The sequence below is a fragment of the Anopheles maculipalpis genome, chromosome 3RL (assembly GCF_943734695.1).
Source record: "Anopheles maculipalpis chromosome 3RL, idAnoMacuDA_375_x, whole genome shotgun sequence".
Classification (NCBI taxonomy): Eukaryota; Metazoa; Arthropoda; class Insecta; order Diptera; family Culicidae; genus Anopheles; species Anopheles maculipalpis.
Window position 1 is genome coordinate 25,057,135 of NC_064872.1, and position 15,212 is coordinate 25,072,346.

The 15,212-nt window shown below is 43.3% G+C and overlaps 2 protein-coding genes across 3 annotated transcripts in view; both read right to left on the bottom strand.

Moving 5' to 3' along the window:
- Positions 1–13,198, bottom strand: part of LOC126560492 (lateral signaling target protein 2 homolog) — a 58,883-nt gene extending 45,685 nt beyond the window's left edge. The window contains exons 1-2 of the mRNA XM_050216451.1: positions 13,105–13,198; positions 4,974–5,009 (exon numbers count right to left, since the gene is read on the bottom strand). Coding sequence (XP_050072408.1) covers positions 4,974–5,009; positions 13,105–13,198 — 130 coding nt within the window. The remainder of the gene's footprint in view (positions 1–4,973; positions 5,010–13,104) is intronic.
- The window catches only part of LOC126565193 (ubiquitin thioesterase otubain-like), a 345,090-nt gene that overhangs the window by 211,718 nt on the left and 118,160 nt on the right, over positions 1–15,212 (bottom strand). The window lies entirely within an intron of this gene.

The window sequence follows — 15,212 nt, forward strand, 5'->3', positions numbered from 1 at the left end:
TGTGTGTCACATGCTTTGGGGTTAATTTAAAATGTTCTCACATTTGCCCTTGATTATCCGTGAAGTTTTCACCTCATCTGTGTACGATGTTTTTGATTGAGACACACACACACACACACGAGTGTGGATTGAAAAAAAAAAATGCTCAAATATGGAACAAAAAAACCACTATAAGACTGTGTGTTTCATTTCGCTTGGTTGAGGTGAAAAACAGCCCCAGCACTCTCGATACGACATGTGTGTTTACTCATGTAAATTTAATGCTGCTGTTTAGGTGTGTAATTAAAAGGTGCATCAGTAATTAATATTCAATCTGTTTTCGCTTCGTGTATTGTCGACAGGGTTTCTCGTACTGAATCATATTCGTGAGGTCGAATATGAGGCATATTAGATCTTGGGGGCGGTTCGGTTGCTAAGACAGTATCGATTATCCGTATCGTTCCGTCCGAATTAACTATCTCAAGAAAGTATTGAGAAAGAAGAAGCATTGTGGCGAAACTATTCACCGAAAGTTGTTTCACATTTTTTCCATAATTGAGAAAAAGCTTTAAAAGAATCTTTAAGAAAAAAAATTATTTAAAAAATACCATCTAACGGACAGAAGTCACTGTTTTTCATGTCCAATGTTGTTAGACTTACCATTCAAAATGACAATATTATAAGCATGTGTCAATGTGTAAAACAGTTTCATTAAATGTTTCCTTAAGTTGATTTACAAGTCTCCAATACGTGGACTTTGTTGATGAATATGACAAAAAGTTTATGTTATGTTTATGTTAAGTTTAGTATTATGCTTGGTGAACACATTGATGCGCTTTTGTATAATTTGTAGTGGATTATTGTTATCCGATGTCATTAAAATTGCTTTGAATTTTCACTCCTTTTTTATGATTTTTTTTAATTCATCAGCAGCACCCTCTGCCATAGTGGTACTATCAGAAACGCATGCAAAGATAATGTATTTGTGAAAGTAAGTTTTTTTGTGAAATTTTCTACCAACGAGTTTCGACTAAACAGGCCAATATTAACATGAAACGAAATCTTCTTATTAATAAAACTATGCTGGAAATGTAATGTTTTTACCCAGAAAACCCTGTAATATCTTGTTGAAGCAAAAACCAACAACAGGAAAAGAACACTTAAAATGCAAAGAAAACAATTAAAACGAGCGGTCAGATGCATCGTTTTACCAGCGGTACAAATTGTCATTTGAATAAAGGTACAAATTAGAATAACCTACCCTTACTGTTTCGTTTCTTATTCAACCTGTAGAAAACCCCAACGCATATATGCGACTCCCTGCTATTTCTTGCGCCAATAGCAACCCTATTCATTCAGAAAAGGGAACACCCCGGCAGTCACCGGGCGTCGAGCGAAAGGTAAAATGCATGAATGAATACCGGCGGTCGATATTAAACTTCCTCTACCTTCGTTTCCTTCACTTCTCATCGCCGCTAAACATGCCGCAGGCAATCGTTGGAGCGCCACCCGAGAGCCAACGAAGAGGATAATGATGAGCAGATTGAAAACTGGTCGATGTGACGAGCCGTACACACAACACAATGTATATGGATGTAGGCAAAGCTTGATGACGATCACGGTTTGCCGATCGTTTGATCGGCTCGATGAAAAGACCAGCACCACGTAGAGCGGCATTAATCGAAAATGTAAACAAAAACATTCGTTGCCACTGCCTGAAAGGGGCTGTTTAATTAAAGTGGGAAATATTCATATTGAGGCGACGCACGCGTGACGCACAGGAGAGGAATCGGAATTCTTCGTGAACCAGATTTTCCGTGTGAACCTGTGCCTGTGCCACCAAATAACCTTACAAAATAAGGCGCCGGCATTTTGTTGCCTTTTTCTTGTGCTTGTGTGCCGACACACCACAATTTGAAAATCATCATACGCTTCCCGTTCGGGCGTTAGAGAAGGTTAGGAAAAATGAATGACGATGCCGATGGGATGAATGAAAAGCCCTCACGGTTGCTGATGGGAAAACCTCCGGCTAGGGTGCATACACCAAACCGGGGTCGATTGAATTAAATCGGAAATGATGTGGAAAAATTTGCCCAATTCTCAGTCACCCACCCAAAACCGGCACACGCACAAGCATACAAACGCACCGAACTCTAGTTCATAGCCAAACGATGGCTCCTTTTTCGCGTCAAAGAACCATCCAGGGGCTGGGCGCCCTCGATGGTTCTTTTGTTAGGTAACCCCAATCCAAAAAAAAAAAAACTCACATTAGCTTCTTAGTGACAACGTTCAACCAAAGAAAGCATGAATCAACAGATGAAGCTCCAGTTTCGAGGTACATAATGAGTTGAACGAACCATGCAGATTACAATACACCATGACCGTTCTGTTTTGCCTTATGCTGCTAATAGAATGGATCTGCCGGTCGAAAGATTATTAATCTAAATTTTTATTAAATTGGCAATTCATTTGTTTGGTTAAAGCCATCAACATATCATCCCTTTATGTTTGTTCTGATTTCTTTTTTTTTCCAGTTGCTTTCCTCTAAATGAGATGATCGTCGTTTCTTTTTGGGCGTGAATTAACCTCCGGATTGCCTTTAAATACAAAGTATCGATGCCGCATTGTCATCCCGGCGTCAGTCCAACTGGGGAACTGATTTACTGAACTGATCATCGCTGCAAATTAAACCGACGCGGCCCTTCATCATCTTTCTGCGGGTGGTGAATCTTTCACCGACAAAAAAGAGCGAGAGAGAGAGAGAGAGAGAGAGAGAGAGAGAGAGAGAGAGAGTGAACCCGGTCACCGTTTTTGACCGTCGGTCATCATCACCGTTAAGGGCGGTGGCGCCTTTTTTGAGGGCGCCTTGAAGACACCGCCCGCCATGGATAGAGTCATAAAACTTTGCTTTAAGCAACTGTCAAAATATTTATAGCCTAACAATCCTCTCCGGCTCTACCTACCTTTCTTCGCGCTTTTTTTTTATCACAATCATTATCATCTTCTGCTTCTGATGTCGACGAGTTTAAGTGTAAAGGAAACGAACCCTTTAAAATGCAGTCGATAAGGCAGAGTCGTCGTCGTCGTCGTCATCTAGCGCACTATAATCGGTGAAATTAAGCTTTCGAATTAAAACCGGACCATCCATCGCAGGCCAACTCAAACCAAAAACAAAAAATGCAGGGTGGCACTAAATCATAATTTAAATTAAATGATTCTTTTCATTGGCTCCGACCAGCGGTAAACATCCATTTGTCAAAACACTTTCCACGGGTGCGGGACTATGCGAATTTTTAACGTAGATAATTTCATGCTCCTCGAAAAAAAAGCCATGGTTGATTTGTTGTTGTTGTTGTTTTGCAGCAATATCACACAGATCACAACAGATCCCGAGTGGTGGTGAAACGTGTGCGCTCTTTGTTGCAGATTATTACAAATTGCAACTTCAAATTAAATAATAAATGAATTCATTAAACTGTGATATTTCGCTTGCGATGAGAAGAAGGCGCATAAAAAAAAAGAACAACACACTTGAGCGCCACTATCAACACAGAGTAACAACAACAATTGGTCGGCTGAGCCACAACAGCATCGATCATGTTGTTTTTTTTTTTATCGCACCATGCAACTCTTCTCTTGCCTGCAATAACATCCTCACATAGAGTTAAGTCATCGACGAAGCATGAGTCGATTTTATTAGTTCCCATCGCTTCATGTCTTGAGGGAAAGGTGTGTGCAATGATGCATCGAAGATCGTCCCTCTGGTCGAGTGGAAAAAGACAGAAAATGGACAAATAATAATCACATTTAATATTCGCTTACTTGCTAATTTTTTTATCCACTCTGTCAACTTGAAGTGAGCTTGGCAGTGAGCGAAAAACACTGACACACGCTATAAGAAAAAGGATTTTCTAATGGCAAGGATTAACTTGTCTCGCTCGCCTTTTTTTGCGCCACGGGCAGGATTATTAAATTTAAATCTTCCAGTAACTTTATCCATTAAAAGCGCGCCCAAAAACAAGTTCATTATCTTGTGGACCGAAGGAAAAAAAAACCTTTCTGATGTGCATCTAACCATGCGAGTTGGCACAGGTATGGAAAATCGAAGAGCGTTCCAAGGGTGGATAGAATCCACCAGGAAAGGATCGACGACGGGGCTGTCGTTCTGCTTTGTGCGAAACAATCGATCGCAATGTTGTGATTAAAAATAATATTCACTCGTTCCCTTTATCGCTCCATTCTCCTCGGTTTCTTCGCTTCGGGAAGCCAACACAAAAAAAAAATCCATTCAACAGTGCATTATTGGTGTGTAGCGACTTTTGGTAGAAAAATTATACCTTCGACTACAAAACAATAAGGCCTCAGACTCGCGTGTGTACACTTTTCACACGCGAATCGTGTCGCCCATCTCGCGTCGCAGACTATACAACGCAACAGTAAATAAAAAAAAAACCCTCCAAAAATCGCATGAGACTACCTCGATCGCCGATCGCGCCCGCTATGTATGCAGATTATTTTTTCCCCTTCCGAAACACTTTGCGAAAGGAATAAAAAAATGGCATTATCGCATTATACGCGATAAAGTCTGCTTCGGTTTCGCAACATAATCACTGCCCTGGCTCGTAACATATGACCTCGATTTTTTCCTCTGATTTTGGTGGTAAGATCGAATAGCGGGGGGCTGATGCGGGGGGGAAAGGAAGACAACAATTTTCCCACCGAAAACATCCTCCCACGAGTGCGCGTACGATCGAGCGGGATCCATCCGGTGTAATTGTGTGTCGTGTTGTCGTGCCGGTTCGGGTTTCCCGCCTTATCGGGCTTTCAAATCTTTCGTTTTCCTTTCAATTTTATAATTACTTTCGGTCGATCGCGAATGATGCGATCATTGGCGCGATTGCGATGATCACGAGCGCGTTTTACGATTCAATTTGGTGGTTTCATCATGCCTAGATTTAACTCTTCCCTTCGTTTTGGGACGGATATTTACTTACCGAAGGATTTTTCGCGCCCTTCCGGTTCGGCGGGTTCTGGAAGAAAGGGGGAAAAATGGGAAAGCAAAGAATTAGATTTAATATCGGAAGAAAGAGAGCAAAAAATACTGAGGGCAAGAATAACCATACGCTCGATCAAAATCACACATGAAGCACTCGAGGATCAGGTTGTGAGCAGTAATTTGTTTTTTTTTTTTTTACCCAGTTCCCAGTTCACAACCAGATTATCGGCCTCGGCAAGAACCGGCGAATGCTGGACGCTGCATGCTGCAGGAAGTACCAAATTATCGTAATTATCGTCAACAATACGCCATGGTAACAACTGCTCTTCATCGAGCGCGAGCGCGCGCCCATGTGCCCCTGTAAAAATCTCGTCCTCAGTGGGTTCGCTTCTTGTGCGCCATTTAAGTTGCGCCATTGGAATCTCCATTCCTTCCGCTTCATCCGGCCGCATCATATTCAAATATTAAAACTGAAACCCCGAGCCCTGCGGGCCGAGAGGGATGCCTTTCCCGAAAAGTTATTACTCTATCCCTCTTTGCCTGTATCAAGATCATCAAGACGCCACGGCTAGCCGGGCTAATCTTGTCGCTTCGTGAGAACACAAACAGAAGCAATTTCCTCGCGGTTTCTTCATCGCTCGGACATTCTCGGGACAACTGCTTCCAATGGGCCTCCGTCTATCCGTCCATTTGCCTTGTCTCATTTCACACCAACCGGCAACCAGCGAGTCAGAGATAAATGGTGATGATGATGACTCGAATCAAATTTAAAATTTGAATATTCAACTCCACTTGATGATCTCCGAAAGTACGAGGGGAAAAAGAGAGAGAGATAGAGGGGGGGGGGGAGGAAGAAATTGGAACGAAATCCCACCATCACCAAGTACAAATGAATTTCTTGACTTCGAAATTGAAGCGCCCCGAGTTGGGAACTGAACCAACAAGATTAATACGCTAATGCCCGCGATGTTGATGATGATGCCTGCTACTGCTACTTCATCGAACACGATGCCTAATTTCGTTTGTTGTGGACAAACTAAGAACCGAACCGGTCCCCGACCGTTCGAGCCGCTGGTTCGGCAGCAGGGACTTGGCAATTATTGGAATTTTACACCTCTAATTTCACGGAAGCTCACAGATTTCATGTCGTACGTTTTTTTTTTTTGGGACTCCCTGGGCGAAGCGACTGAGATCAAGATAAAGACCCTCTTCCGAGAGACTCCCCACCTCGGATTACTCGACGCAAAGGTGGGAAATAAATAATCACACCGAATGTTGTTGGTCGCTGGGTAGCGGGTAGTTGGTGCTAGTGGAAGCTAAAATGGAAATGAAATTAAAATGAATCTGGAGCCTGGAAATGATCATCAGTCATTTTTTCTTCCTCTTCCTCTCTCTCTCTCTCTCATCGGTTTGAAGCTCCCGTGGCACACACATTGTGGCGTTGTTAGCGCAAATTAACATACGGCAGATTTTTTTTGTCACTCCTTTTACATTTGGATTACATTTTCCATCCGACTTGTATGACAATCGGGCCAGGCGACAAATTAACGACCACGACACACCTGAGCGACGTCAAAAAAAAAATTCCCCGTCGTCCGTCGCGAGGATCTTATCTTAGCCGGTGATCGAGTTTTCCTCTTCGAGGCGTTTTACGAGACGAGACGTTTTGGAAGTTTTTTTTTTTTTGTAGATTGGCGTGGCGTTACGACATCCGAAATGGTGACCAAAGCGGAAACATGAGCCCTCCGGGCTCTCGTGCAGCTCGACCACCAACAACCAGCTTACGACTGTGGGTTCGGTTCGCTCGTTCGAGCTTCGGTGGATCTGGTTTTATGGGCTTGTAATAATTTCTTTCCCATTCTGGCAATGGCCCGGATGGATTGTGTGGCACAATCGTATGCTAACGCATGTTCTCGGGTTCGGTGCGCTGAAGAAGCTGATCTGTTTCTGCTTTTGGTTAACACAAATTTTATGTGTGTTTTCGAAAAACGACAATGATAAACGACGGGGAAGTGAGAAAAGTGGAATAAAAATTGTCAAATAGTACAAGCAATTATTTTAACCACCGTTCCGTGCCGTGGAAAAGCAGCTCGAGGGAAAGACCAATAGAGGGAGAGAGAGAGAGAGAGAAAAAAAAACAATGTCACATGGTGAATTTTTTATTACCCAATTTCGATGGACCCAAACCGCGTGGGGACAAATTGCTGGAACTGTTTTTCCTTCCTTTCAAGATTCTGAATTTCATTTCTATTTCATTGTCACATCACCGAGGGGCTTGTGTCTTTGCTATTGCATTTGGTTTTGTTCTTTGCTTTGCGCGAGAAAATCCCATCGCGTCATAATTGAGGCACGAAACGAAGCAAGTGAGGTCTTCTTCGTGCTCATTTGAATGTCACCAGAGGCATGCATGATGACAGAACAAGGAACGGCTGCTTCGCGTACCGGGAGGGGGTTGAAAACATAATTATGTGACAGCACGAGATCATTATCGACCCCGGGGAAACGGGTATAATTACGGATATGTTTTCCTGTTCACATCTTTTTTTTTTAGCTATTTATATGTCAGCTTTCGAGCTGGGTCGTAATGACATGCAAAAGTGTCGCAAGAAGTGATCATTTTCGACGAGTGATGTTCTAAATTACTTTTTACACACACACTAACACACAAGCTTAATATAGCGTGTATGAAGACTTCAGTAAAAATAAATATGTGTTTTAAGGTTTGGTATTTGAAGCAGAACTAGCTTCGACTTATAAAAGATACCTTAAATCGATCTTTTTTTAATGGTTTCAGAGTTGCCGCAGGGGTTGAAGCAGGGGCTTCATTGGCCAAAAATTTGTCGCGAAACGAAACTTATCTGCCGGGAAGGTTTATATCTAAATAGACCAGCTAATCATTTTAGTTTCAATAAATGTCGTTGTCCAAGAAACTTTTTACACGACGTGACATTGTAGTCAAATAGGCCTAGTCGTCCCTCACCTCTTGAGATCTCACAGGACATATCGTCCAAGATAAAACGACCCCTTAGGTCGAATAGGCCTCGTGGTACAAGATTCATCAATTTCTAGTTAGATAGAGAATTAGATACGTCTTCGTTTGATCTCACAGGACTTCAAGGCAAAACGACCTCTTAGTCGAATGGAGCTCTTTGTACATGTTTCATCTATCAACCTCGTCTTACTGATATCTCAGGACCTAACCTCAGAACCCTGCTTGTTAAAGAGACCCTCTTTCTTACAAGGTTACTTACTCCATCGTTCAAGGAATATCAATGGTGACTTTGTCCTCTAAGAGACGTCGCATAAATGAAGAGGCCACGTCGACCAAAGGACTTGGAAGCCGAAGAGAAGTCGATCTTTTCTATATCTAGAAAACCTAAGCATCGAAGACATCCAAAAGATCGATCGAAGAATCCACGAAATCACTTATACTACTAACAAACCTTTCATCCAAAAAGGCCGTCTAAGCCGCATGTCACAGAAAAAGCGGCTTTCTTTGTGCAAAGCGAAAAGCTACCAAGCTAGTTCTATCAACTTTCAGGAAACCTTGTCGTTAAAGGAGTCTGATGTTCTGCTGATGATGTGTCTGATTTACAGTACTGGCTCTATCCATCCTCATCTTGTTAGCAATTATTCATTAAAGTTCGTATGTTCTTCGAAAATGTTTGCATTTTTGTAAAACATTCAAGCAGCATTTTGTCAGTGCTCTAACTTGAGTCACAACACGCTCCAGAATCAGTAAAAAAGAGCGTTCTTCAAAGCAAGTTATTTCTATAAGAAAAAAATCCCTTGAAATACTTTAATTGAAATGTATCAAAAACAAAAACATAAACACAGAACAACCAACAACACACAACAACAAAAAAACGGTTTAACATTTTTCATTCTCATCCTCGCTTCCGGTCACTTCTTGTGTGGGCTTCTCCAAGAAATCACAAAATACACATTTTTTTCGGTCCTATGTAAACTAACTTCACTACCCCAATATTGCTCTCTCCCCTTCCAAAAAACGAAGAGTTCTGAGTCAAAAGCAAAAACACATCGTTTGATTTACTATCCAGCAGCTGGTTGGTGCATGTGTGTATTAAGGAACGAAAATTTCGTGTCTGACGGTTCTCGCACCTTGACAAAAGCAGAGCGCCACAGCGCTGAAGAAGCCTCACGAAACGAGCAGCCGCAGCGAAGAACGGCAAAGAATTAAGGCTTCAAAACGCGATCACCGCAAACGGCGCTAACCGTAGCGGAGGACTCCCGCTTGCCGGGCGAAGCGGGCGAGCGGTTAAATTAATTTTTATTATTTTTTATTCATTACTTTATTTATTGTTAAGTCATTGTGGCCGACACTGGTGTGGCAAGAGCCGTTGGAAGGGTGCATGTATGCAACAATTCCTCACCTTACGTTCAGCCTTCAGCTTCCTTCCCCCTGGCCAAGGCATCGGCAAAAGAGTGTGTATGTTTTATCCAAACCTGCACCCCGGGTGCAGTTATGCATGTTTAACTAGCCGTGGTGCATTTGCGGATTGCATCGACTGAGACTAAACCGACACCCGTTTGCGGCAACACTTTTGTGTGTGCAAATCGCCCGTCCCGAAAGAAAGGGACGAAGATGGGGTTCGGTGTGGGTATTTAAATTAACCGCCAGCCCTTCCCCTACTCCTCTCCCCCCCCCCCCCCCCCCTTTCCCCACCCATTTTCTTTCCCGAATGTAATGTGAGTTAATTATCGTTATTTTTGCTCGGCGGCGCTTTCGCGTCATTTAGCAGACGGGCGAGCTTCGGGCACCGGTACGCCGTCGGAAAGGCTTTCCGGATAGCTCACGCAGGCACCCAGGCCTAAAAGCGTGCAACCCGAGAAAGTGTTATGTTTGTTTATAAGAAGAGCAGCTAATAATGGTTGCTTCCGCGCCGGTAGAACAACCTGGTGGAACGAAGCAGCGAAACCCTCGGCCGAAAGAACTTGTTCGGCTTTTCTCGCCCTTTTCTTTCGCTCGCTGTCATAACGATATTTTAATTGCGCCATGACGATGGATCGCTGCTCGGTGCGGCTAAGGGCTCTTGGCAGCAGGCATGCAAATGATATGTTAAGCGAGTGCGCAGCATAGCGTGAATGATTCCGTACCCTTTGATGCTCGCACCCTGATAGTTGGGTTCGGGGGGCCGAGGTATGAATTTTAAACGGTTTAGATTCGGATCAAAATCTGACACTCCCGGGCAGGGTCTCCCACTAACGAATGGTAATCTCGTACGCGCAAAGCCAGACCCAGGCTAATTGGGTGTGCTATACGGCGCGGGCCGCTGTGGGGCTGAAGGTGGAAAAAAGTTTTCCCTTCAAGATATGAATCAATTTTCGGTTGGTGAATCTTTATGGGTCTCGTTTTTGCCTCCCATCTCGTCAAGCAAGAAACCCGTCACTGTGGAGCAAAACAAGAGGTACATTTTAACTACCCTCGTCACCTGTCAGTCGGGCGAATGTGTACGGGGCACATTGGTGGTGTCCATCACCTGCCCAGTCTTGTCATTTTCTGTTTTCCAACTAAACCCGCACACACACACACACACACACACACACACACACACACACACACACACACACACACACACACACACACACACACACACACACACACACACACACACACACACACACACACACACACACACACACACACACACACTGTACGAAAACGGAAACGAATGTGAAAAGAGGAAAATGTTATTGCTCATTTAGGCAGCGAAAGAAAAGTGCAATAAAGTTTAATAAATCAGAATGCTACAAATTGCGCAACTTCACATCAGCGTAACGAATCGCACGAGTGTCCTTACTTCAGGATAGGACTTTGTACCACTTGATCCACTTGTTGAAAAATTTCCCACGGCCTCTCTCTCTGTCTCCCTATCTCCCTTGCTTTCGTTTTCCAATCCCCCATGGAGTGTGGAAAACCTCACGCCACCGCACGAGCAGCACACGTATTGGGGCGTGATCCTTATACCTTACCCATATACCACGGCTATTTAAATAACAATCATCACCATCACCAGGGAGGATAATATATGCACCCCTTTTTTTCCATTTTTCCTGCCATTTCCTTTGCTGGTAGGCGAGTTTTCACTTGCCGGGATAACTGGGCGTTTCTTCACGGGTTGAATTTTCACATCATCAAATCAAATAGTAATAAAGCGCTGAAAAGGAAACAGCCGGTAGTGGAAGTATTTTTGTACGCACGATGGAACCAAACATCGAATTCCTTTCAAGGTTTGTGTGTGTTTTTTTTTTTGCTGGTGGAGGAAATAAAGAACTCTTGCTTTGGTGTAGAAAAAAAAATAATTCAAAAAAGTGTCCCCCTTTTTAGTCACGGGAGGATAATAAAATAAAATAACCTGTAGAACGAAGTACAGTGTGCGCCATAAATAAAGGAACCCAAGTTCTTAATTTCAAAAACTCATACAAAAAATAGGAAAAAATGCAGTAATAATTAAATATTTACGGTGCAAAAGAATGAATCTTTTGGAAACTTTTAATGATTAGATGATTCAAGCAAAACTATATCAATACTCGCTCACATAATATGAAGTGATATAACTACATGACTCAATATTTTTATATGTCGTAGTGACCAAATTTTCTTGACTCCAAATTATAAGGGAAAAACAAAAATATGTTTTCAAAATTGTTCCAAATATGCTTTAATTGAGTTAAGAAATTTTAACCAGGCGGTACTACTGCAAACATCGGTTTGCACACCTCAGGAGAAAGGTTCAAATACCAGCCAGACCCATTCGCTTTTGGTGAGGACTGGCTGTCGAACTAAGCGCTATCAACAAGTCTAGCAATCAATTCAATCACCTTCGAGATCTAGCAGATCGTTAGGCCAAAAAGAAGATAAAACCTTTTACAAAATATGGAAACATACAAATTGGAAACATGAATGTCATTGAGAGCATTGAACAAAAGCAAAAGTTAAAATTACACACTCTTCTACCATGCAGTTCTTATTGCGGAACACGAACACCGCAAAACGTACTGCAAAACGCATCATAAATTTGAAATTTGTTAATAGAAAAGTAACATTAAAATTGAGGATTGATCGCTCAGAACAAGAAAGCTATATAAATACCATACGGAATTGTACTTAAAGCTGTGTCTATAATTTTCGATTTGGAACATCGTTTTCATCCAAATTTTCTCAAATCTACTTTTTAAATACACTCGTACAGAATTTTTAAATTTTTTTATTTATGACGCACACTGTAGATTATACATTCAACCTTGCGTTAAGTCCAGAACCGATTGGGGAAGTGCATGAGGGCGGAAGGACTTAAAGAACATTATTGCCTCGATTGCCGGAGGTAACTTAACATAATAAACGATTTCTCAATTCCGACGATACTTGCGGGAACTAAACGGGAATCACGGCGCGTTTTCGTCCACCCTTTCGGAAGTTGCTAAATAAATCAAAGGGTTGTTTTCCCTGTATTTTGCACCCCCTTAGGATTCTCTTTTTTTTGTGTGCCATTGCGTCACAACATCCATCCTAAGCTGTCCCCTTTGCACTTGAGCATGAAAAGAAGCGCCTAGCGAGGAAAACACTTACATGATCTTGAGCTCGGCGCGACGAAATCGGGAGTAGCTTCACTTCCTACAGGACTTGCTAAGGGATGTAAACCCCTTCTTTCTGTAGGTGAAGAGTGTCACAGACATAAAAAAACACGCACGCAACCACACACCATCAAACTTACTTACTACTGTGCTCAATAAGCGCAACACCGTATTTTGTGTGTGTGTGTTTGCTGTTGCTGACACGAGCCAAACGTCAAACGTCAAGAAGGAAGGGACGAAAAGGGATTCCGCTGGTGAAAGGGTTTCGGGTCGAGCACCCAAAAAAGAAGGGCGAAACAACGCAAGTCTTTAAGAAAACAAATCCCTATTGCGAGCTGCTTGTTCGTTGACTTTAAACCCGATTATTTGATAGACCTCTCGCGCGCAGATGATTTATTTGGAAGGAATTTGATAGCCCTGTGCGTTAAGCACGTGTGCTAAGGACACAAATGGTTTTGTAACATGATCGATCGAGGGGTTTAGCGTTTGTTGTACTACAGCACCAGCAACATCATAATCGCTAACCTGCTTACCTGTTTCTTCCGGCTTTTCGTACGGTGGCGATTCATCTCCACCGTAAAACTGACGGTAGAGTGAGTGTCGCGAGGATGCTTTGAACTTTGACATGCTGAAATCTACCGCACTGTCGGCGGACCACGAAACGCACAGCTGTTCGGTGGTTTGGTTGGGCGCGGGCGATGATTGAACGGCTGACGGTGTACGATGGCGGCGGTGCAGTTGGTGATGATGGTGGTCTACGAGGGCCACTCCATGCGAACTTCTCGGAGCAACCAAAAGCGGCATAATCAGGATGCACCACGGACGCGACTCGGTGTCGCGATCGGTTTGCTTTGCTTTTTAACACACATACAAGCACACACACACACGGACAGATTTTTTTGTTATGCTTCACTCACTTATCACACACACACACACACACACACGAACAGGTAATTGTCACACGAGTTTTCGCGGCATCATCATTGATTATTATTATTATTATGAGGACCAACGACACACGCGAGAGCACTTTAGCACAGGACACACAGGATGATGGTCCAGCCGTCCAATTAGTGTCCGGCTGGGTAGATGGGTACTGCTTTGATGTCTTTATAATTTACTCATTAGCACCGTGTACTGGAAGAAAAAAAAACACGGCCAACAACAAACAGACGACCGATAAATAGTAATGAGATCTTCATTTGGTTAATATTTACATCAATCACAATTATAGACATTCGCGATGATATCTCCCTTTTTTCCTCTGTCTCTCGTTGAGCTCGTTTGTTCCTCAAGACTTAACCTTAAGTAAAGGAAACAGGCACCCAAGAGAAAAAAAAACATAAATTCGTGGCAGGTGACGCTACCCGAACCCCGTGAGATGACACGTAGGCTATTGACCGGTTAATCTTCTCGAGCGTCCTAAGTCCTTGCGGCTAGCCTCGCAAGCAAGAAATGACACACCTGCTCTCGTCTCTCCCAGATTGATTAGCATACAGCATGGCACGAATGAAGGACCGAGGGCGCGCGTGTATGCGCACACTTTCGAGTAGGCTTCGTCCTTTATCGTTACGGCCAGATCTTGATGTTCCTTAATTGTTCCGCTTGTTCGCTTCAGCTTTTAAAACGATTGTGTGTATAAAAAAAAACAACCTGACGACCCTTGATAACTATTCCCTTTGTAAGGCGAAGGAACACGCATTGACATACTGACATAATGGGACGTCAGAAGAATTGAAAGAGGTAAATGCGGGCTCCCCATGTGGTTCGGCCGGGTAACACACGTCTTAGGTGCGTATGTGCGGCTTCTTATTTCCGGCCGCCCGTCGTCCGTCTCCTCACCCTGATAAGCATCGAGCGCACAGAAAGCAGGTTTATTCATCATCGTCAAACGTAAGCGTTATCAGGAGTTACGTGTATCGGCTGCAAACCGCACCGATATGTGTCACAATCGAACCAGCGACACTTTTATCAGTCGATTTTGTATTCCAATAAACAAATTACCGTCACATCAAACGAGGCAACGGCGATCTAATGAAGGCGCCCTCTCCCCCGTTTTTTTCTGCCCCGTCCCACCAGTTTCTTTAGCACTCTTCAAGAAAGAAAAAAGGTGTAAAACGCCCTACGGCGACTGGGGCAAGGGAAACGTGCAACAAAACCAGCATGCGTTCGAGAAAATTATCGAAAAACACCCGAGCAGAATTACGATTCGATTACGGCCTCCGATCATATAATAGCCTGCTGGAGCTTGTGCTGCTGCAAGCACACAGCATACACGTGAACATGTATAAAACGATTTTCAACACCCTTCCAAAAAGAACCATTTTTCGGCGGGTATACACGATCGTGAGAAAACGGAAGAAGCGTGTTAGGAAACGTTTTGTGTGTGGATTTTTTCGCCCAACGACCGGCCAAAAAACTCCACATCCGTGGGGTTGGCTGGACAGGGGGAGGGTGGGCAGTACACTGTAGTGGAGTAAATTTTGCATAAAGAATTAATAATTGATCAATCTAACACACCCGATATTTTGATCACCTTCACACCGTCACTCTTCACCCCAATCGCCAACCCACTCGCCCTTGTCACGTTCGGAGTTACAGATTGGACGGGTTGCCGACGTGAGAAAAATATGATACACTC